This window comes from Scomber scombrus, chromosome 4 (genome assembly GCF_963691925.1).
Source record: "Scomber scombrus chromosome 4, fScoSco1.1, whole genome shotgun sequence".
NCBI lineage: Eukaryota > Metazoa > Chordata > Actinopteri > Scombriformes > Scombridae > Scomber > Scomber scombrus.
Window position 1 is genome coordinate 16,719,854 of NC_084973.1, and position 20,150 is coordinate 16,740,003.

Sequence of the window (20,150 nt, forward strand, 5' to 3'; positions counted from 1 at the left end):
ATTTTAACACATAAAGCATGAATACGGCTTGTATGTTAGATCAATATTTAACTGGGAAGGAATGAAAACGATGGTGCTTCTGTTAGAGTTACACTTCAAAAACAACAGCGACAGCAAAAAGTGGGACAGAAAACAGTGACACATTTCTTTAAAGCCTCTCTAAATATTTTCCCATTTGCTGTGTCAACAAAGCCCGGACCATCTCCCTCTCATGTGTGTTTGTGTGTGTTTGGGTGGGAGGTGGGTGGGGGGGGCTACTTTAGAAAACTGGTTCAGCAGATATCTCCAGGAACGAGGAAGATTTGAGTCGTGGGTCATGAGTGATGCTGATGCGGATGGCCCTTTAATCATCAGAGCAGCTCAACATCAGAACAATGTGTTCAGTTCCTCATGACACAAATGAATGGCATGAGAAAATATCTGCTGGTCACTGACAGCACTTCAGCGTGGTAATCATTGATATCAGCTACAGGTGCAGTTATTCATGTTTCAGGTCAGACATGAGGAACATATGACAAAGCCAATGAGATCTTAAGGATCACACAGAGTGGCTCACGCTTAGTGCATTACGCAACAACCTCTACAACTGTTACGACTTCTAGTAGGCAGGAAGCAGGTTTCAACACGTTAAAGAGGAATTACACTGTGAGAGCACATCGCTACAATATTCCTCAGGCCCAGAAAAGACACAATACCTTATCTAGGTATGTGTCTCCTGCATTTCTTTTTTGTCTGACAACCACGCACAGGTCAGATCTTGCACTCATGACAAGCACCACATGTAAGTCTCCAAACTAGTCTTGGATTGCAGTCCTGCTTCAAAGATGTACTGATGCTGGATGTAAATGGTCACAGCTCCTGCACTCCTGGTAGAGCAATCATCTGGGCAAAGTCAGCCACAGCCTCCAATTCAGCGCTGCCTCAATGAGTCACTCTGGCCGGCTGAGTCAGGAGGAGTGACTCTTGATGCTGAGACTCATAAAGTCAAACTTAAGGTAGAGACGGGCATAGGGCACAGAAAAACAAGCATGTGGCATCCAGATTAAACCAGGCAGAAAGCAACCTTCGGGTGTTAAGAATTGAGCTTTTCTTTCCTTCAAATGGCAAACCTTACAAAACCCAACAAAACCACGGTACGTCTACATACTGTGGTGAAGCTGAGTCTTAAATAAATCCTCACACCTGAGAAACTGGAAAATGTCTCTGAGAAAAACACAGACACCAACAGGACAAGTTCACTTTGTGCACAATTCACTTTGTGCGCTCCAGTGATTTCTATTTTAAAGTGTATAATAACACCAGAGCAGCTTACAGCCAGGACAGGAAGAGTAACATGTCATCTGTTCTTAACAGGCGTGCCTGTGTGACAGCAAAAGGGACCATGGCGTTGGAGCAGAGAAATATGCTGCACTTCTGAGTGACAAAGGAGGAAGATAAAGTGAGTCTAGACAAATGCAGTGACAAATTTTGATAGAGATGTTTTAAAATGTATGTAAAATGCTATACTTTGAATAATAATTTGTGTCTGACATGTTTTTTTCACAAATTAAAAATTCTGAATCTATGAACACACAAATGCTTGTCATTTCAGAAGTTTAACTGCTGGAGTCAGTTCAAAGTGTTTGTGCGCTGGAGGCTTCATGTTTCAACATCAAATCTCTGTAAATTGAATATTGGACCAGAACTGACTCCAAACTATTTGTGATGTCACAAATCCTGCTCTTAAGCCCAGCCCTTAAAACTGGATCTTTAATGAGCTCAGACTTTCCACTTTCAGAAGATAAATGTGAAAACAGCTTTCTAGTGTCAAACTCTACTCAGGCATCAAACAGGCTCAAACATCCAGCTGAATGCAGAAGACGGAAAAACACATATCTGACTGGAGGGTGACTTTAATGACGCTGTAACATTTTAATTTAGTAAACGTGACTTTGCGTCTGTGAAAATGGGGGATGATTAAATTTGAACTAAAGTAAACCCACAGGCTGTTAGTTACCTAGCAACATGGCAGCACGTTAATGACAAATTGATAGCTTGCAATGCTCATCACATACCTGGAGCTGATGCACCTCTGGCCTCGCTGCGCTCCAGCACTCCAGCAAATCAAAGTTCATCCGCCTCTCTCAGCGTTTTGGGGTGGGGGGGTGGGGGGGGGGGTCACCTCTTACACCAGTAAACCGCGGTGGACTTGATGAGGTCTATAGGAACGATGCCATAATTGAGACTGAGCGCATCTGAAGTCAGCAGCTGGTTTCCTTTACGTCGCCGGCTGTCTGTTTTGGCCCTTCAGCGGAGGAAGGGGGTGCGGGTACGACAAGCAAAGATGATCCGTAGAGAAATATCATCATCAGCCTGTCAGGAGTGTGTTACATGATATCAACCGCAGCTTCTGCTCTTGTTTACTAAATGTGACCACATCATTGCGCCGGACAACCACACGCTGGGTTTCCTCAATCGGCAGGAAAAGGCCAAGGTAGCTATGGTAACGCTAAAATGTCCTTGAATAGTCAAGCAACCCCCGCAGGAGTTTGGCGGCTCGGCTCGGCTTGTCCAGGGAGAGGGAAATGAAAACGGCTCCGAGCTCAGCCCAGCGACAGTCGCCTCCGTGCGGAGAGGCGGGAAGCGCGGGGCACAGACACATGAAGAGGGCTCGCCATCGTAAGTTGTCACTTCGTACAGCTGAAATTATACTTTCCGCGTCCGCGAGGGTCCGCCAGGGTCCGCCTAACGTAAATTTCGTCAGAGGGTGCACACGTACGCTTCGTGCCCGCGCGGACATCCGTGTACAGTGTGTTGTGACCGCGAGTGTGTGGAGCGCGCACTCCAGAAAGCAGAACCAACACAACTAGTCCGTTGGGTCCGCAGCTGGCTTTATATGCGTCCTCTTGGGATTATATCTGTGGCTTCAGACTTCACAGCCCCCTTTTTTCAGACGCGATACAAAATACTGTCAAGTTTAACTGAGTACAGTGAGGTTTCCGCTGAATATGTCAAAACAAGAGTCTGCTTGTTGCTCCGTGCTTGGGGATGTTACAAGTTATAATCACTCAAATTAGAATAATCAGTAACACTTTACAATAAGGTGACAAATATACTTAAAGGTGCAGTGTGTAGGATTTAGTGGATTCTACTGGTGAGGTTGCATATTACAACAAACTTAACCCTAACCCCAAAAACCCTTCCAAGTGTGTAAATGGCCTGTGTTTGATTTATTATGAGCTGATACTGACCTATCATAGATATATCGGTATTGGTGAATATGTTGTCCGACATGTGCCTTTTTTTATCTTTTAAAGTTATATAGCAGTATTTTATGTATATTTGACCTGTCTTCTTAATTCAAGTTTAATATATACATGCTTATTTTAGTTCTGTGTGTTTTTTCAGAGCTAAAAAAAATATTGTATAAAATGACATCAGTGCAATGAAACGGTAATCACCATTGGGCCTTTAATAAAGTTTATTTTTAAACTGTAAAATGTCCTGTCTCCTTTGCATATCTTCGTCACAAGTGTTTGATAATCGCATTTATCATTGGGCCCTAGTTACAATCACTCAAATCAGAATCATCTGTAACACTTTATAATAGGGGACAGTGGGTATTATAGAGTTAAATGTGTAATATTTTCTACGTCATGTAATATATCCATAAACTATGTATATCAGGTCAAAGATATAGGGATTGCGCCAGCCATACAGTTGCTCTTATGTAGGACCATCAGGAGGTCAAATGAAACAAATACCTGAAGTGTATACACTACACAGAAATCCAAAAAATGTGTATTTTATTCTGATAGATGGGTCGCCTAACTTCCAGTGTTAGTCTTTCCTTCAGTGAGCTTGACGGAGTTAGACTCACAGCTGTAGTTCGATCGTAGTTTCGATAGTAGGCTGCCCCCTGCTGGAAACGGCAAATGGAAATGGTCTGAACTGGTGGCCTGTCAGGAGTGGTTACACATTTCTGCAGACAGATGCATTAGCATGCATTAAACAATTACAAAGCTGCATGTAGCAGACAGTATGCAAACTGATCTGACATGTAGTGAAAAACCTGACTAAGTTTATCCTCATTAATCTTCTGTTCATCAACTAACCTCCTCTGTTTGACAATAGTTGCTGCCTTCATAATGCTGCCTTGTGTGAACTAAGCTGGAGAGTAAATAAGTTGAAGATAAAAACATTTATTTATTTATACTACTGTTTGTGGGCTTCAGTAAGATCATTTATTGAATGTCATAATTTACCAATCTTTTAATGTACCACCACACCAACTGTAAGTTCTGCATATACCTAAAATATGAAATTATTCTCTGTCTACGATTGCATTTTCACAACAAACAATGCAGAGTAACAACTGTCCCCAGTCACTCATAAATTCTAGTTAATAGGCTATAGTTTTTATAATACACTGATCAGCCAAAACATTAAAACCACTGACAAGTGAAGTGAATAACATTGATTATCTCATTAAAATGGTTCCTATGAAGGGTTGGGATGTATTAGGAATAAAGTGAAAAATCAGTTACTGAGATTGATATCATGTGGCAACAGGATGCACTATGGCAAGGCAAGGCAAGCCAGCGAAGGCAGGGTGATGTTCTGCTAAGAAACCTTGAGTCCTGCCATTCATGTGGATGTTACATTAACATGTACCTCCTATCTAAACAAGCAGACCAGAACAAATACCTGGTTTGAGGAACATGACAAAGAGTTCAAGGTTTTGCTCTGGTCTCCAAATTCCTCAGATCTAAATCCAATTGAGCGTCTGTGGGAGGTTCTGGAAAAACAAGTCCTATCCATGGAGACCCCACCTCACAATTTACAGGACTTAAAGCATCTGCTGCCAACATATTGGTGCCAGATACCAGAGGACACCTTCAGAGGTCTTGTGAAGTCCATGCATTGACAGGTCAGAGCTGTTTTGGTGGCATGAGGGAGACTTACACAATATTAGGCAGTTGATTTTAACGTTAAGGCTGATTGGTGTATGTCTCATGTCAACATTAAAGCATATTTTTATGTCTAGTAGAGAAACATCCCCGCTGCTTTTTCACCAAAAAAGGTAGAAACGCTGATGCACCCTAAATAGCGCAAAGTGAGCCTTCTGACTAGTTTCACTTCCTATGCACTTCAAGGAAATGATTTTTACTCACAGCCTTTCCCGCAACTTAAAGCCTCAGAATACACACAACTTATCATCTCACTACAAATATTTCAAAGCTTTGAATTCTGAGAAAAAATAATTTGTCAGCACACTAATTTTTGCTTTGGTCTCTCTATCAAAATGTGACCAATTTCCTCAAGTATAACCATAGATAGATAGATAGATAGATAAATAGATAGATAGATAGATAGATAGATAGATAGATAGATAGATAGATAGATAGATAGATAGATAGATAGATAGATAGATAGATAGATAGATAGATAGATAGATAGATAGATAGATAGATAGATAGATAGATAGATAGATAGATAGATAGATAGATAGATAGATATTATATTACATGCTACACTAGATTTTGGACTGGAAACATGAGTCTTTTGTGAGATCCACATAACATAGTCAGTGTTATATTGTACCAGAATGAGGGTCATCTTCAATGTCAGTACTAAAGATAAAGTTAAAGTAATTAGAAACCTCCCCCACCTGCAATATCAAGAGGTGTCATCACAGGTCATCAGAGAGATTGTCTGTTCAGATTGACCTACATAGTTTCTTGATTTATAATTATATTCATTATCAAGGGAGAGAACAGGGATCTATGAAAAATTAAAACAATATTGCAATGCATATATTTATAGAATTAAATGGGCATCAATGATTTCAATACATTAATTGAACCCTTTAAGGAATCCTGCAGAAGCCACAACAGAGACCTGCAAAAGACAGAAATAACATTAACAGGAATGAAAACAGATTACCCTCTGCACTGTCAGGTTAGGTGGTAAGTATTACTCTGTTGATCTTGTTAGTGTGAAAATGAAGCTTCATATTGTCACTCCATTTGGAAAGTCTCTTGATTACAAAACACAATTTATCCCTGCTGACTACAAAAGTGCCTGTACAGTTTCTCCTTTCTCCTTTCTGGAACATGGAGGCTGTAGTCCACTTGGATTCAGTGTTTACAATTGATTGATGAGTTTGGGAATCAGAAAAAGTATCAAATTGTCCAAGAAGACATTTCTCAAACTATGTCTGCAGCATAATCCACTTCTCTGGTGTCCCTTAGTTGTTGAAATGTATAATTAGTCAAACTTCACTCATGTCACTACAATCAATTTCAAGTTATATTTTATTTAAAGAAAATAATACATTTAAACAACAACAATATCAACTACGGCAATATCTAGTATCACTGTTAATCCTATTTTTAGACATACAGCTGGGATTAACCAGCACAACAATTATGCTGTACGCATGGGCTGCACATTTGGCTGCATGACATGTGGAAACATTAATACTGGCTATAATATGTTGGCACACACAGTAACATCCTGACTGCTTCATTGTAAATGAATTATAAGTTTCTACTGCTATTTTATATGTATAGTAGTCATTATACATAACCATAAAGTAGAATTTGGGATCCTTTGACCACAAATTTACATACAAGCATTTTGCTACGAGTATGTGCATAAGCAACTGTGAATATCCAGATTAAGGCACTGGATTATTTAGTAGAGCGGGAGAGGGTTTTATGTCTTATTCGCACCTGATGATAACATGTTAGTTTTAATTTATCAAACACATGAGAAGTACCAAACTTCTACAAGACTAGGTCACATTTTAAAGAAGAAATTACACATTCTTTCCACTAAAATATAAGCTTGAATTCATAAGCAATAAAACACACCCTCACTTCAGTACTAACAGAGATTTTGCTGCCACAGTTTGAGTCTGGTATAACCAGTATCTCGTGGTGGCTAATGTAAGGGAACTTTTGCTAGATATGGTGCGATAACTGTTGCTGATTTCATGTCTCATCTCTCCTTGCACTTATTTTATGCTACACCCTATCATTTGTATCAATAATTTGCTGTTGTTTCTGAATGCTACACAGCATATATCCAACTAATGTTTTTGTTTCATATTTTGCTGATGTGGTACCGTTTGTATAAAATGAAAATGATTAGCCTACCTTACTCATCTATTTTTTCACTTGTAACTTTCTAACCAACTTTTGGTCAGACTTTAGTTATCTTTCTTTCTTTTTTTTTTATCTTAAAGCTGTTATAATATGTTTGAATGTAAAGACAAGACAGAAAATAGATTTAATAAATACCATATTGTTTGATAGAATATAGTACTTTTGTGTTATCTATTTCATTGCTTAATTAATTTTATCACTATACTAATGTAAACTTCATCCTGTTGCACATACTCCGGTAGGTGGCGGTATGCACATCAAAGTTGGTATTGCACACGAGGAAGCAGAGGGGGGCGCAGAAGAAGACGAAAAAGAGGGAACGTAAACATAACCACATTGACGTGACCGTGAACAGGCGGATAAATAAAATGCAGTAGGCTGTATCTGCATGGAAATAAGCATTTAAATATGGGAATTGATATGTTGTCTTGGTGACATAAAGCGTAACGTAATGTAATGCTGTGTTACTGAGAGTCTACAGAGATGTCTCTCATCAGCTGCATGCACAGCCTCAGTCGGGTCATATGGAAAGGCTCTCCCAGTGTCTTTCACACTATCTCTCCAATGTTAAGACCGCTCCCCACTGGACTCACATGTGTTTTGGCAGCCGGCAAAAAGGATTTTATAGACCTGCCGGTCCTCAATGAGGAAGAGTTTGAGGAGCAGTTTGTAAGAGGATCTGGACCAGGAGGACAAGCCACCAACAAAACCAGCAACTGTGTGGTGCTCAAACACATCCCCACTGGGATTGTCGTGAAGGTTAAGCGTGTTCTTGGTCTCTTATGTGTTTATTTCTCACCACTGGTTTCTATCAATCTATGTGAATGGACCCAAAGTCAATTTCAAAGTTTCGTTGTTGACTCTTGACCTCACCTATTCTGGTGCTTTCTGTCTTGTCACCTGATGCCCAGTTGTCATGGAAATGTAGATGTTCAAATTTCCCTGACAGACTTTTTAATTGCTTAAAAGTTTAGTTTTACAGTTCATCAGGTTTTTAAAATGCTCAGAAAAAATGGAAATGATAATCACTGAATGCATTATAAGTTATGAAGGGATCCTATTATGACCAGTATGAACAAGACAAATTATTACATCAAGAAAAACCTCTTTCAATGTTCATATGGGAGCCTGACTGTTGTTTTCAACACAGAATGCAGCTGCACGCGTTCTGACAAAAACTAGAAAGAGAGATCACATTACTCCTATTTTAGCTTCACTGCATTGGCTTCCCGTAAAATCAAGAATAGAATTTAAAATCCACTTTTAAAGCTCTTAATGGTCAGGCTCCATCATATCTTAAAGAGCTTATAGTACCTTATGTACCTACCAGAACACTGCGCTCCCAGAACGCAGGCCTACTTGTGGTACCTAGTATCTCTAAAAGTAGAATGGGAGGCAGAGCCTTTAGTTATCAGGCTCCTCTCCTGTGGAACCATCTCCCAGATTGGGTCCGGAGGGCATACACCCTATCTACTTTTAAGAGTAGGCTTAAAACTTTCCTTTTTGATAAAGCTTATAGTTAGCCAGCTCCTAGTTTATGCTGCTATAGGCTTAGACTGCCGGGGGACTCCTACCTCCATGATGCACTGAGCTCCTCTCTCCTCCTCTCTCTCTCTCTATCCATCCATCTATATCCAATAACATTCATGTACTATTAATGCATTCAATAACCTACACTTCTTCCCCGGAGTTGTCTGTGCGTTCTCGTCTCACAGGCAATCTGGGCCTGTAGACGTCCGGATGACAGATTCCAGTCCCGGACCTTATAGCTTCAATGTTTATGAACTATGTGCTTCTCTCTCTCTCCTATTCTTGCTCTCTCTCCCCCCTACCCCAACCGGTCGAGGCAGATGGCCGCCCACTTTGAGCCTGGTTCTGCCTGAGGTTTCTTCCTGTTAAAAGGGAGTTTTTTCTTGCCATTGTCGCTAAGTGCTTGTTCATGTGGGAATGTTGGGTCTCTTTAAAATTAAAACCTGAAGAGTTCGGTTTAGAACCTGCTCTATGTGTAAAGTGCCTTGAGATAACTTTGTTGTGATTTGGCGCTATATAAATAAAGATTGATTGATTCAAGACAGTCTTGAAAAATTGTGAACTCATCCTTTAAGATGAGTTTTTTTTTGGTCAACCAAAATTTGTAATTCACAAACAATACTAATTTAATATCTCCTCCATTTTTCTTGCAGTGCCATCAAACCAGATCAGTGGATATAAATCGAAAGCGTGCTCGGGACATTATGAGAGAGAGACTTGATGTTTTCTATAAAGGAGAAGAGAGTGAAATTCTTGTGAAGAAGAAAGAGTCTGAACTGAGGAAACAAGAGAAGAGGAGGAAGGCAAACGAGAACCTGGAGAGAAAAAGACTTTTTAAAGAGGCACTGGCTGCAGAATCTAAAACTGGGAATGACACAGTTTAAAATGTTTGTGTTGAATATGAAATGAATGAACACATGAATGACCCTGCATTTAATGTCTGCAAATACTGTATCACAAAAACTTTAAATGCACTGTCAACATTATAAAATCAAATTAGCCTTTATTTGTGTAGCATCTTGCACATCATGTGATGCATAGTGCACCACATGATTAGCTTGAATTATTACAGAATGAGATTCTGGAAAAATTTAATAAAATGTCTACATATTTTGCACTGTTAGTGCATCTTTCATTGCCTGAAGAGTGTTCTCTAATAAATAATTAAAACAGTTATAGGCTTCAAGTAAAAGCTGCAGTATGTACTGTGTTCACTTGTATATGCAATAAACTGTACTGCGTTTAACGAGATATTTCTAGGCTTTCACGGTTAGGTTGAGATTTGGGTCAAAGGTTTTTTTGAGATTTTTAATTTTTCAATACTTGTTCCTGAAAAGAACGATGGATTGAAAGATACACAGACTAAAACATTTGTCTGCAGCACTTTTTTTTTTTTTTTTTTTTTTACATATCACTATATGTCAGCAAAATATTCTACATTTATAATTTCATGGGCAATATTTAAATAGGACATGAGTCAGTTAAAAAGTAGTTACAACCAAGACTATTTTTAAGGAGACATATCGATGCAGTTTGCTTCCTCTCTGCCACACCACCAGTCTCATCTGAGCTCTCAAAACATTAAAAAACAAAAAAACAAAAACTTAATTATCCCTGAAATAAATAGGGCAGATCAGACACTAATATCGGCCACTTGCATTGGACTTTGTTGTCATAGGGAGGTATTTTACAGGCTACACCCTGCCTTTCATCAATGATGATACTAAAATGATAAAACATTGCAGTAAATGTTTATTTATTTTAATTTCATCATTATTACTGCTCTCAACTCAGTCACGCTTTAAAACATCCATATCAGCTTTTGCACAGTGTTTTTATAGACATAAACACCTAGTTTCCCGTGAGTAATATAATCTAATCATTTGGTGGGACAGGCTGGGGTGGCACATGTTTGCCTGAGAGGTTTCACTCAGGGCGAAATAAACCTAAAGATTCAATTTGTGCATTTTATAACTGGCTTGTGACGAGCCAGAGCTGCAGCCAATGAGAGAACTACTTTCATGCTTGTTCCCCGCCCAACTGGATGAAACAGCCAATGAGAGCTGCAGATGGGTTTTTAAATCTTCCACCCTCACAGTTCTACTTTGCAAAGAGTTTTTCTGATATTTGTTGGTGTTGAAACAGTAAATAAGCACAACGAGGAGCCCGAGAGCAATATTTAACGACTCTTCCTCTTCTTTGGCATGTATTTGAGGAACTGAGATGGCAAAAGGTACAGTACGTGTTGCAGGCTTTTAAAAATTTCACTAAGTTAGTTAAAACTGCTAAAAACGCAATGATAGCACACTAGAGGACCAACTTTGTTTAAAATAATTTTAGCTCTTCGTAGTTTACAAATAAAACTCCTCACTAATGTCCGACTTTTGTATCATGTTGGGTGAACTGGTTAACACTGTTTACACATGTTTATTCCCGTGTTTGTAAAGGAAAGACATTTAAGCAAGGAGCCGACAAAAAGCCCGAGGACGCTGTTGAACATAAAGTCACTTCAAGCAAGGAGACAAAGGAAAACAAACCAACAACTAGCAAGGTATGTTATGACACCTTTGCAACTTTTGTTTGGAAAAGGGGAAACTAAGTAATTATTGATATTTTAATAAGAGGTCCTGCTCCAGCCTGGCGTCGTAGCAACGGACCTCCTCACAACTAACTTCTGATTATATTCTGTTTTTACCCAGAATTTAGCCTGTCAGGGAAAACCTGCCCACAGGCTATGAAACTTTAAACTTCCCCAGTAAAATTATAAAGCTTAGTTGTATATTTTACTAGAGCCCGACAGATATATCGGTGAGTCGATATTATCGGCCTATATTGACCCATTATGAATTCAAGTTTAATGTATATAAATGTTTATTTTTTGTTCATAGCTAATTATAATTGTATACCATGACAACAGTGCAATGAAACAGTAATCACCACTGGGCCCTTAATAAAGTTTATCGTATTGTTTGATTATGTATATATCCTGTACATAACATTCTTTGCCAATATATCGATATCGGTATTTATATTTGTTCCCTTATATCTGTAGCCGCATCGGCCCTTAAAATCCTGTATTGGTCTGGCCCTATATTTTACCCAAATATTCACTGTAACTATAGGTGTCTATAGACTGGAAACTTAAAGGATAAGTTCACAATGTTTCAAATCTGTCATAAAACAGTCAGATGCTTATATGAATGAAGAAAGAGGTTTCCTCACTCTAATCATTACTCCTGTTAATGCTGGGTATTAAAAGACCCTCTTCAAATGCTCTTTTGATGTGATGATGTGTCCATGCAGCTATTTTGAGCAAAATACATTTAAAAGTTGATTTGAACCTGGCATGATGCTTCAGCAGTTTGTTATTCATATCGAGTTATCTGCCACATTTACGGCCTTTTCAGAAATGTTCATTTGTGCAGTTGACTTTTGTTTTTAGGACAGACTTGATGACTTGTAAATCCATCCTTTTAAGGATTGTGAATTAAAGAGTTTCATTGGGAAATTTCATTTAACCAACACCTACACCAGTACTTCAAAATGTTCACTTACAATGGGTTACGAGTTTTTTAATTAATTAACTTAATGTATTTAAATCATTTTTATATATTTACTCCTCTTTTATTAATACATTCCCACTGGTCAAATTTGTTGTTTTTACTACAAAGAAGCAAAAAACATATAAATTGAAGTTGGCTTGAAGAAAAATGAAATTTCCTATCAGTTAGTAATCTGTTCACCATGTTTTCTGTGACCAATGTGCCATTTGAAGGAATTATCTAAACCTCGTTTGTTTATGCAACAAGAGATTGACTGAGCAGAGTTAACTTGTTTGGTCTGTCTCCAAAGTTATATTATATTTTATATTCATATATATTTTATTTTCATATTATTGAACTTTGGGACCCAGCAGTCTGCACAGAAAGCTCCTCTAGGTATTAGAGCTTCTTCATCTAACACGTTAATATCCAAACAAGGGCACGCCATTGTGAAAAAAGAAACGCTTGAATGGGAAATTTTGATGCAGGGCATACATATGAGGCGTAAAGCAGCCTTTCCCACCTGTTCAAAAGACAGACGTGCTTTTGTCCAATCAGCAATGATCCTTGTCATAGCAGGTACCTACCCTTTCCGTTAGGAGTTAATGTTGTTGTGTTTTGTTTAATGGCATTGTTTTCCTTTTTGTCGTTGTGTTTTTGTTAATGGCGTTGTGTTTTTCCTTTTGTTGTTGTCGTTTGCCCTTCAGGGCCACCGTAGATACTGGATATTTGCAGCCGCAACTGATATTGCTGAATTTAAAAAAAATGATGATATTGATATATTGACTGACAATCTTTAACATATACAGTGACATCAGTGTATTGAAACAGTAAACTTCACTGGAAATTTAATAATTACAAATATAAATAAAAATGTTTTTTTAAGAAAAAATGTGTATATATTAAATTTGAATCTAAAAAAAATCTAATAAACATAAAACGCTGCCTAACTTTTAAGAAAAAATATCTGAGCTTATCAGACAATAGACACCAATACCAATATGTGCGATAGGCCAATATCAGCAGACTGATATATTGGTTGGGCTCTGTGGTAAACACAGCCTCATAAAAATGCATCAGATTTGCATTCTGATGTAACCATGGTTAGCTTTGTCTATTACTCTTGTGAATGATATATGGTTTTTCATTTTTTCACCAAGGTAAATATTGTTTGCAGGACTGTGCATCCAAAACGCAGCAATTTTTCCAGATTATACGGAGTCCAAGCAAACCTAGATCCCCCCTGAGTGACAGTTCGAGCATGCTGATCCAGGAAGGAAATGAATCTGATGCCGCTAATCTTGACATGTCCAAGGTGAAAAAAGGTGAGTACCTAATTCACTGTTTATGCTGTCAGAATCGATTCGTCAGAAATGCAGCTGTTTTAGCTCATTTCTATTACATGTGATTAGCTGAAGACTTGCTGAAGCTATTCTTCCTGGGGTCCAACCATAAGCATAACAGTGCACAATGCATACATAATATAACATGATAAAGTAAAAAAGAAGAAAAAGAAGGTTATCTCCCAATCATATTGCTTTTGACTCCAGTCTTACCGTATGGTCAGCAGATCCACGTGGAGCACAGAAAGAAAATTCCTGTGTGTGAATGGCAGCAGTGTTCACTGACCCACTATCTTATGACACAATTTAACCCTTTCTTTTTGAAGGAACCTCACACTCTTGATTATGGCCAAATGTTTAGGGTGAATCTTTGTCTTTCTCATTGTAGACATGCCTGATGAAATTAAATCTGAGAGCTGTGAATCCACAGAGAAGAGGGCTGAAGTGGCTTGCCACAGTCAGGGGATCAGAAAACAAGCCACTGACCAACCGGAGCAAAAAGAAACAATGTCGCACACAACGGCTGGGTCTGCAAAAGGCGGCAACGTTTCAACACCCAAATCTCGGAATCGAACTGGTCGTAAACCCAGAGCGAAAAAGTGGGTCCACAAACTCAACATGTCTGTCTCAGTGATGGGAAAAAAACACAACCATAATCTCATTATTTTGATAATGTTTTCTCTTTTCAGGACGGAGAATAAAGCTCCCCAAAACAGAAAGGTCACAGATTATTATCCAATCAGACGGAGTAACAGAAAAACAAAGGAAGAGTTGAAGGTTTGTGTGATCAATTAACTATTATGGCAGGTTGAATTATTAACAGTTAGCATTTTCCACCAAGTTAATAGACATCATTTTGTACCTTAAATTAGGATATTTACAAGTTTTTGCCTTTTTGTGTGTGTCTGATAAAGTTTCCATAATTTAGGTGTTCTAATCTACCATAATTTAAAGTGTTAATTTGATCCAATCAATCAAACTGTCAACAGAATGAAGAGCTCAAACACATTGAAGACCTGATCAAGAACGGCATTGAAAAAGGACTGCAGGTAACATTTGAGGATTTCAATGGCAACCGTAATTTCTGCACATTACCAACAACATAGTGGGACATTGTGAAGTTGAGCATTAACCTTCATCATGATAAATACATTTCTGAATATTGTACAAAAAAATCCTTTGACTAACAGCAGAATTCATCAAAGGCAGATCGGTACAATAGAGATTTTTATTCGACAATATATTTTCCCCTTAATATATATTCTTTATAATTTAACCTATGATCAGTACCCAGTAGTTGTTAATTTTGACCAGAAGAAATACCAAAGTGTTTTTTGTTGAGTATTTTCACTTGTTGTTATCAGTTTAACTTAACATTTTAAAATTTTAACAGGTGAAAAACATAGAGGGCAAAGGAAGGGGAGTATTTGCTGTGAATGGCTTCAAGAAAGGAGAGTTTGTGGTAGAGTACCACGGAGAACTGCTGGACCTGGCGGAGGCTAAAGAAAGGGAGGCCCAGTATGCCCAGGATCCCCAGACAGGCTGTTACATGTACTACTTCCAGTATCAGTGTAGGACATATTGGTAAGTCTAAATATCACTACTTAATTCATTTTATTTGTTCAGTTTATCAACCTGGGAGAATCTATCAACCTTTTTTTCCTCATATTTTCTGTTGCTTCAAGCTTTGACAAAGGTTTATCAAGTTCACAAAATACAACATACTTTCTCTGGAGACTTTCTCCTCTAAGTGCAGGGCACAGAGCTGTTTAATGACCAGGGGAGAAAAATGGAATACATGAAAAGTAAAAGATGGACAGACTTTAGACATGAATTATTATTTCTTGTCAGTCAAAAGAAATAAATGATCAATAATCAAATTAGTGGCAACCTGTTTGTTTCAGCTGTCATTTGTTGACTGTGACTTAGTGCTGATACCTGTCTTTTGTGGTGACAGTTTAATCTTCATGTGTTTAACCATTACAGTGTGGACGCCACAAAAGAAACAACCCGTCTTGGAAGGCTAATTAACCACAGTAAGACCGGCAACTGCCAGACGAGGCTTCACGCCATCAATGGAACCCCTCACTTGATCTTAGTGGCGTCCAAAGACGTCGAAGTAGATGAAGAGCTGCTGTACGACTACGGGGATCGGAGTAAATCTTCGATCTCGGCTCATCCTTGGCTTAAATATTGAATCTTAAACAAAGTTTTCATGTCTCAGGTTGAATTGGTACTCACTGCTGTTTTGACCGTTTTTATATAAAAGATACAACTGATGAGTGATCCTCAGAAAAGATTTTTGTTTTAAATGAAGGCTGAAGCTTATACTCAGTGTATTTTTGCAGCTGTTGTTTTTATCATGATTTTATTTTTTTCTTATCTAATTGTAGCATCGATGCCTCAGACTTGAAATATCTCTCCCGGATAAGTGATGTTACACATTATCCATGAGGGTTTCCATTTGTAATGAAATATAATTCTGACAATTCGATTTCACTATTGTAAATTATTACCTTTTGCTGTAAATTGAGGAATAAAACAGATACGTTTTCATTCCAGCTGTGACATGGTTAATGGTGAAAATCTGTGAAATACATATAATGATAAACGCGGTAAGATGACGTCCTCCCCCACTTGTCATATTTACAGTCATGCCAAAGTGCAGCATACAGTTGGTGAATATAACACTGCATTAAACCGAAATACAGCAAAACTCAGGTCAGTATGATGTGACTACTGACACAATGAATGTTGTCCTGCAGCTAAGCTTCTATTGTATCCCTGAGATATAAAAATGTACTGTTTTTTGCAGCAGGACAGCTGTAATATTGACAGACTACCTTAAACACCCACAATCACAGCAATGACCAATTTAAAGCCAGAAGTCACAGGTTCTGAAATGTTAAATGTTGTTTGAGTGGTATCTTGTTAATTAAGTAAAGTCAATTTGATTTAGTAAATCCGCAGCTTCAAAATTAAATATGATGTTAGATGTACTGAGTTTTGAAGCACATTTAGACCAGATTGAATCAAATTCTAATCATCTTTGTTTGCTGCTGTACTCTATTCATAAACTCCTTAGTTTTCAGTGTGAGGAAAAATAAATCAATAGGCGTTACACACTGACTTTTAAACACAATTTGAATAACAGTTATCATACCCAAGAATAAAACGCCTAAATCTAAATGTGTCAATGCCAACATGAGATCAGATGAGAAGTCGAACTTGTAAGATCAGTGTGAAAAACAAACCTTTTAAATATTCAGCCCCAGAAATAAAAAAATAAGCCTCACAAATGCTAAAATGTACAAATACGTTGAAGCCATTTTATTGTTCTTTAACATTTTGAGGGGAGAGAGAAAGCAGGGAAAATGTGCTTTAGATTATTAGAACAACAATGCTTCTTTTAAGACTTCATTTAGATTCATAAAAACGTACTTTTCCAAGACTATAAATAACTCAATTTTCATTCAAAATGATCACCAATACCAATTACATAATACTTGCCAGTTCTGTTCATTTGATGTCTTCAAACATGATACAGTGTATATAGTTTTGCTACAGCAACTCTGTATCACTATTTAGCATATTAGGTAAAAATCACTGGTTTAAAATACAGTGCTTGTTAGATTGACAAATACATATTGTAAAAAAACAGACAATAAAAAAGTGGTTAACTGCTGCTGAGAAAATTGTGCCGACAAATCCTGTTTGTCCTCTACATGGTCAGTTCCTGTCAGTGGTTTGTCTTATTTTCGCCTGAATGAAAACCTAAAAAACAGAAGAGGTCCAGAGTTAGTTTTGAGGGGTTTGTTCCTCATGAACTATGAGTAAATGTATCCAGTGCAAGAAAAAAGCAAACAACACTGAGTCATGGCAGACTGTAATTACTGACGGCAGCAGTTTGGCAGATGCGCTGCCAGTTTCCAAATCCTCTCATTCGCTGCTCACACAGACGTCCTCAGCATCAGCATGAACTCATTTGGTCACAAGTATATCATTAGGAGACTGGAGACAGGCCGTGAGAGCTATCTCCCTCGCTACAGGGTCATGTGGCTGCTGCTTCAAATGTTTTTGCGTGTTTGCCATTTGAGGTGCACATCACATCTACAAACTGGTGTACAGCTTAAACACACGCCTTCACTCACTTTACATTATTTCCTTCAGATTACTTGTTTGTTTTCTGCACATATATTCAACAAACCACAACCAGGCTGGTACTCACAGTTTGCTTATGGTTGTTTTTTCCTCTTTTGCATCATTTATTTGAGGAGGACTGTGCTCTGTAGCTGCTGGTGTGTCCAGCTCCACTTCCACCATGGCTGGTTCGGCCTGTGGCAGAATCCCACTGCAGAGGAATACACAACTTCACGGTCAAACACAATGTTTAATATAAAAGCGTTGCACATCAAAACCCAATTATAAAACAAATGTTTATGAAACAGAATTGATTTCCTCATTAGAATCAGTGTTGTCAGGAGGATGTCGGCTCATTTTCATTTTAATGAGGAAATGCTGTTACAAGTTATTTCTACTGCTGATGTTTTCATGATATCTGGTTAACTAGGGTACTGATGTTTCCAATATCTGAAGTTGATATTGTTGTGATTTATTTCAGAATAATGTTACATTTGATGAATTAGCAACAGAATGTCTTTTTATAAGCGAGCTGATTACCATGAAGTTGTCATGTCTAAAAAGCCCTTTTGAAAAACAGCCTTATGCCTGAATATAAGTTAAGACTTATAAATGTTTATTCTGCATGTGTACAAACAGGTAAGTGGAGTCAGTCAGTTTAAAACATATCAGTATGTATGTATGTATGTATGTATGTATGTATGTATGTATGTATGTATGTATGTATGTGTATATATATATATATATATATATATATATATATATATATATATATATATATATATATATATATATATATGTGTATATATATATATGTGTGTGTGTGTGTGTGTGTGTGTGTGTGTGTGTGTGTGTGTGTGTTGGGTACTGATATGCAACAGAGCTGCAGTGTCAGTTTTTTTATATCTGTGGCCACACAGGTGTGGCCTACATACAGAACAGTGTTCCTCATTCTTATGAAATAGAAACACTTAAGTAATGTAATTAAAGGATAGGTTCACAATGTTTCAATTCTATCTTAAAACAGCAGTCAGGTGTGCATATGAACACTGAAAGATGTTTTTCTTGCTGTAATCATTCCTCCTGTTCATACTTACTATTAAAAGACCCCTTTCAAATGTGCTTTCAATGTTAGTGATGGAGAACAAAATGCAGTGTGTCCACAAAGTAATTTAAAAGTTGACGCGAAGCTTGTATGATGCTTCAGTAGGCTGAATTAGTCATATCAAGTGGATATATGACACATTTAGTCTTTATAGCATCAAAACTCCCTCGATGTGTTTCCTCAGACAGTGTTTCCCTGTTGAGCTATGGTGAAGTATAGAAAACAAAAAGAGGGTATTTGGCACTAAAAAGTGTAACAATGAATGATATCTACTTGATTTGACTCATTTAGCTAAACTTTTAAATACATTTTTGCACAGAAAGAGGCTCGTAGATTTTGGTACCCATTATTTACATTGTAAGTGAGTTATGAAGGGATCTTCCAATGGACAGCATGAACAGAATGAATGATTTCAGCAAGAAAAAAACTATTTCTATGTTCATTTTGGGCACCTCACGGCTCACGGTTCCTATCACATCATATCGTTGAATGGACTCAGCGGTCAGTTGTTCACCTCTTGTACAGCTGAAGCTCCTCCTGAGCCACCATGAGCTGAGCCTTCAGCTGGTTCCTCTCCTGCAGGACCTCCTTCAGCTCTTGCATGGTGAAGCGTGGTCTGTTGGGGTCTGTCAGGTCCACCACCAGTTGGTTTGGACCTGCCGTTTGCTTTATTGACAGACAGACAACCAAACAAAAACTTTAAATCTTTAAAATGTCCACACATGAAATCAGACTTTATTTGTGTGTGCTGGCAGACTCACCGTGCCCTGCCCGGATGAGCTCTCTTTGATGATCCTGTCCAGCTCACTCTTCAAGTTGTCTCGCTCCATTTTCAGCTCCTCTAGAGACAAGTTGTACTTATTGACCAGCGTCTCGAACATTTCCAAAACACGGACTATCCTGAACTGCAAATCCGACACCTCTTCACCACTACTGCTAATTTTCAACAAATCTCGCCCGATGACGTATGAGATGTCATAAACATCTTCAACAGTCAGCTCAAACGCGTCCTTTTCGAAAGCCAAAGCTGGCGACGACTCCTCACCAAACTCCATAACGACCACCACCACGATAAAGTTAACTAGTCGACAACGCTCGACTAACAACAAATCCTTTCTTTTTTGTATTGAGTACAATACTTTTTGTGGCAGAAGGTAACCAACTTCCAGACGAGCAGCACTTCCCTCATCACTCATCCACCAATAGCGTGTTTGGCCCGCCGGCAGAGGAGGGCAAAGTATCCTAGCGACAGGTGAGCACAAAGATCGTCTGGGCCGCAAGAGAATTCACTCACCATTCGAACCGCACAAAAGAATCTTCGTTTTTCACCGCGCAAAAA

General features: G+C 38.3%; 4 protein-coding genes across 6 annotated transcripts in view; 2 read left to right on the forward strand and 2 right to left on the reverse strand.

The window, feature by feature from the left end:
- Positions 1 to 2,849, reverse strand: part of LOC133978721 (membrane-associated phosphatidylinositol transfer protein 2-like) — a 45,490-nt gene extending 42,641 nt beyond the window's left edge. Inside the window, exon 1 of one of the 3 annotated variants that reach the window (XM_062417022.1) lies at positions 2,055 to 2,849. The gene's annotated coding sequence lies outside the window, so the exon portion shown is untranslated. The remainder of the gene's footprint in view (positions 1 to 2,054) is intronic. The other 2 variants (XM_062417020.1, XM_062417021.1) reach the window with 2 other exon arrangements.
- A 4,616-nt stretch (positions 2,850 to 7,465) lies between these two features.
- Positions 7,466 to 9,857, forward strand: mtrfr (mitochondrial translation release factor in rescue). The gene is made up of 2 exons (XM_062417832.1): positions 7,466 to 7,910; positions 9,335 to 9,857. The coding sequence occupies exons 1-2, from the start codon at positions 7,635 to 7,637 to the stop codon at positions 9,563 to 9,565; spliced, it is 507 nt and encodes a 168-aa protein (XP_062273816.1). The 5' UTR covers positions 7,466 to 7,634; the 3' UTR covers positions 9,566 to 9,857.
- A 959-nt stretch (positions 9,858 to 10,816) lies between these two features.
- On the forward strand, positions 10,817 to 15,985 carry kmt5ab (lysine methyltransferase 5Ab). The gene is made up of 8 exons (XM_062418030.1): positions 10,817 to 10,914; positions 11,129 to 11,232; positions 13,401 to 13,548; positions 13,955 to 14,165; positions 14,256 to 14,343; positions 14,556 to 14,615; positions 14,960 to 15,150; positions 15,553 to 15,985. Exons 1-8 carry the CDS (start codon positions 10,905 to 10,907, stop codon positions 15,761 to 15,763), a joined length of 1,023 nt encoding a protein of 340 aa, XP_062274014.1. The 5' UTR covers positions 10,817 to 10,904; the 3' UTR covers positions 15,764 to 15,985.
- Positions 15,986 to 16,899: 914 nt separating this feature from the next.
- On the reverse strand, positions 16,900 to 19,892 carry rilpl2 (Rab interacting lysosomal protein-like 2). Its single transcript, XM_062418108.1, has 4 exons — positions 19,573 to 19,892; positions 19,326 to 19,477; positions 17,795 to 17,917; positions 16,900 to 17,340 (listed from the first exon to the last, which is right to left on the reverse strand). Exons 1-4 carry the CDS (start codon positions 19,864 to 19,866, stop codon positions 17,319 to 17,321), a joined length of 591 nt encoding a protein of 196 aa, XP_062274092.1. The 5' UTR covers positions 19,867 to 19,892; the 3' UTR covers positions 16,900 to 17,318.
- Positions 19,893 to 20,150: the final 258 nt, after the last annotated feature.

Coding starts and splice junctions, on each gene's coding strand:
- mtrfr (XM_062417832.1), top strand. CDS start 7,635: ATGTCTCTCATCAGCTGCATGCACAGCCTCAGTCGGGTCATATGGAAA. Junction 7,911..9,334: donor CCACTGGGATTGTCGTGAAG/GTTAAGCGTGTT, acceptor TTTTTCTTGCAG/TGCCATCAAACCAGATCAGT.
- kmt5ab (XM_062418030.1), top strand. Junction 13,549..13,954: donor CATGTCCAAGGTGAAAAAAG/GTGAGTACCTAA, acceptor TTCTCATTGTAG/ACATGCCTGATGAAATTAAA. Junction 14,344..14,555: donor AAACAAAGGAAGAGTTGAAG/GTTTGTGTGATC, acceptor AACTGTCAACAG/AATGAAGAGCTCAAACACAT.
- rilpl2 (XM_062418108.1), bottom strand. CDS start 19,866: ATGGAGTTTGGTGAGGAGTCGTCGCCAGCTTTGGCTTTCGAAAAGGAC. Junction 19,478..19,572: donor GCTCATCCGGGCAGGGCACG/GTGAGTCTGCCA, acceptor CTGTCAATAAAG/CAAACGGCAGGTCCAAACCA. Junction 17,918..19,325: donor GAGCTTCAGCTGTACAAGAG/GTGAACAACTGA, acceptor ATTCCTCTGCAG/TGGGATTCTGCCACAGGCCG.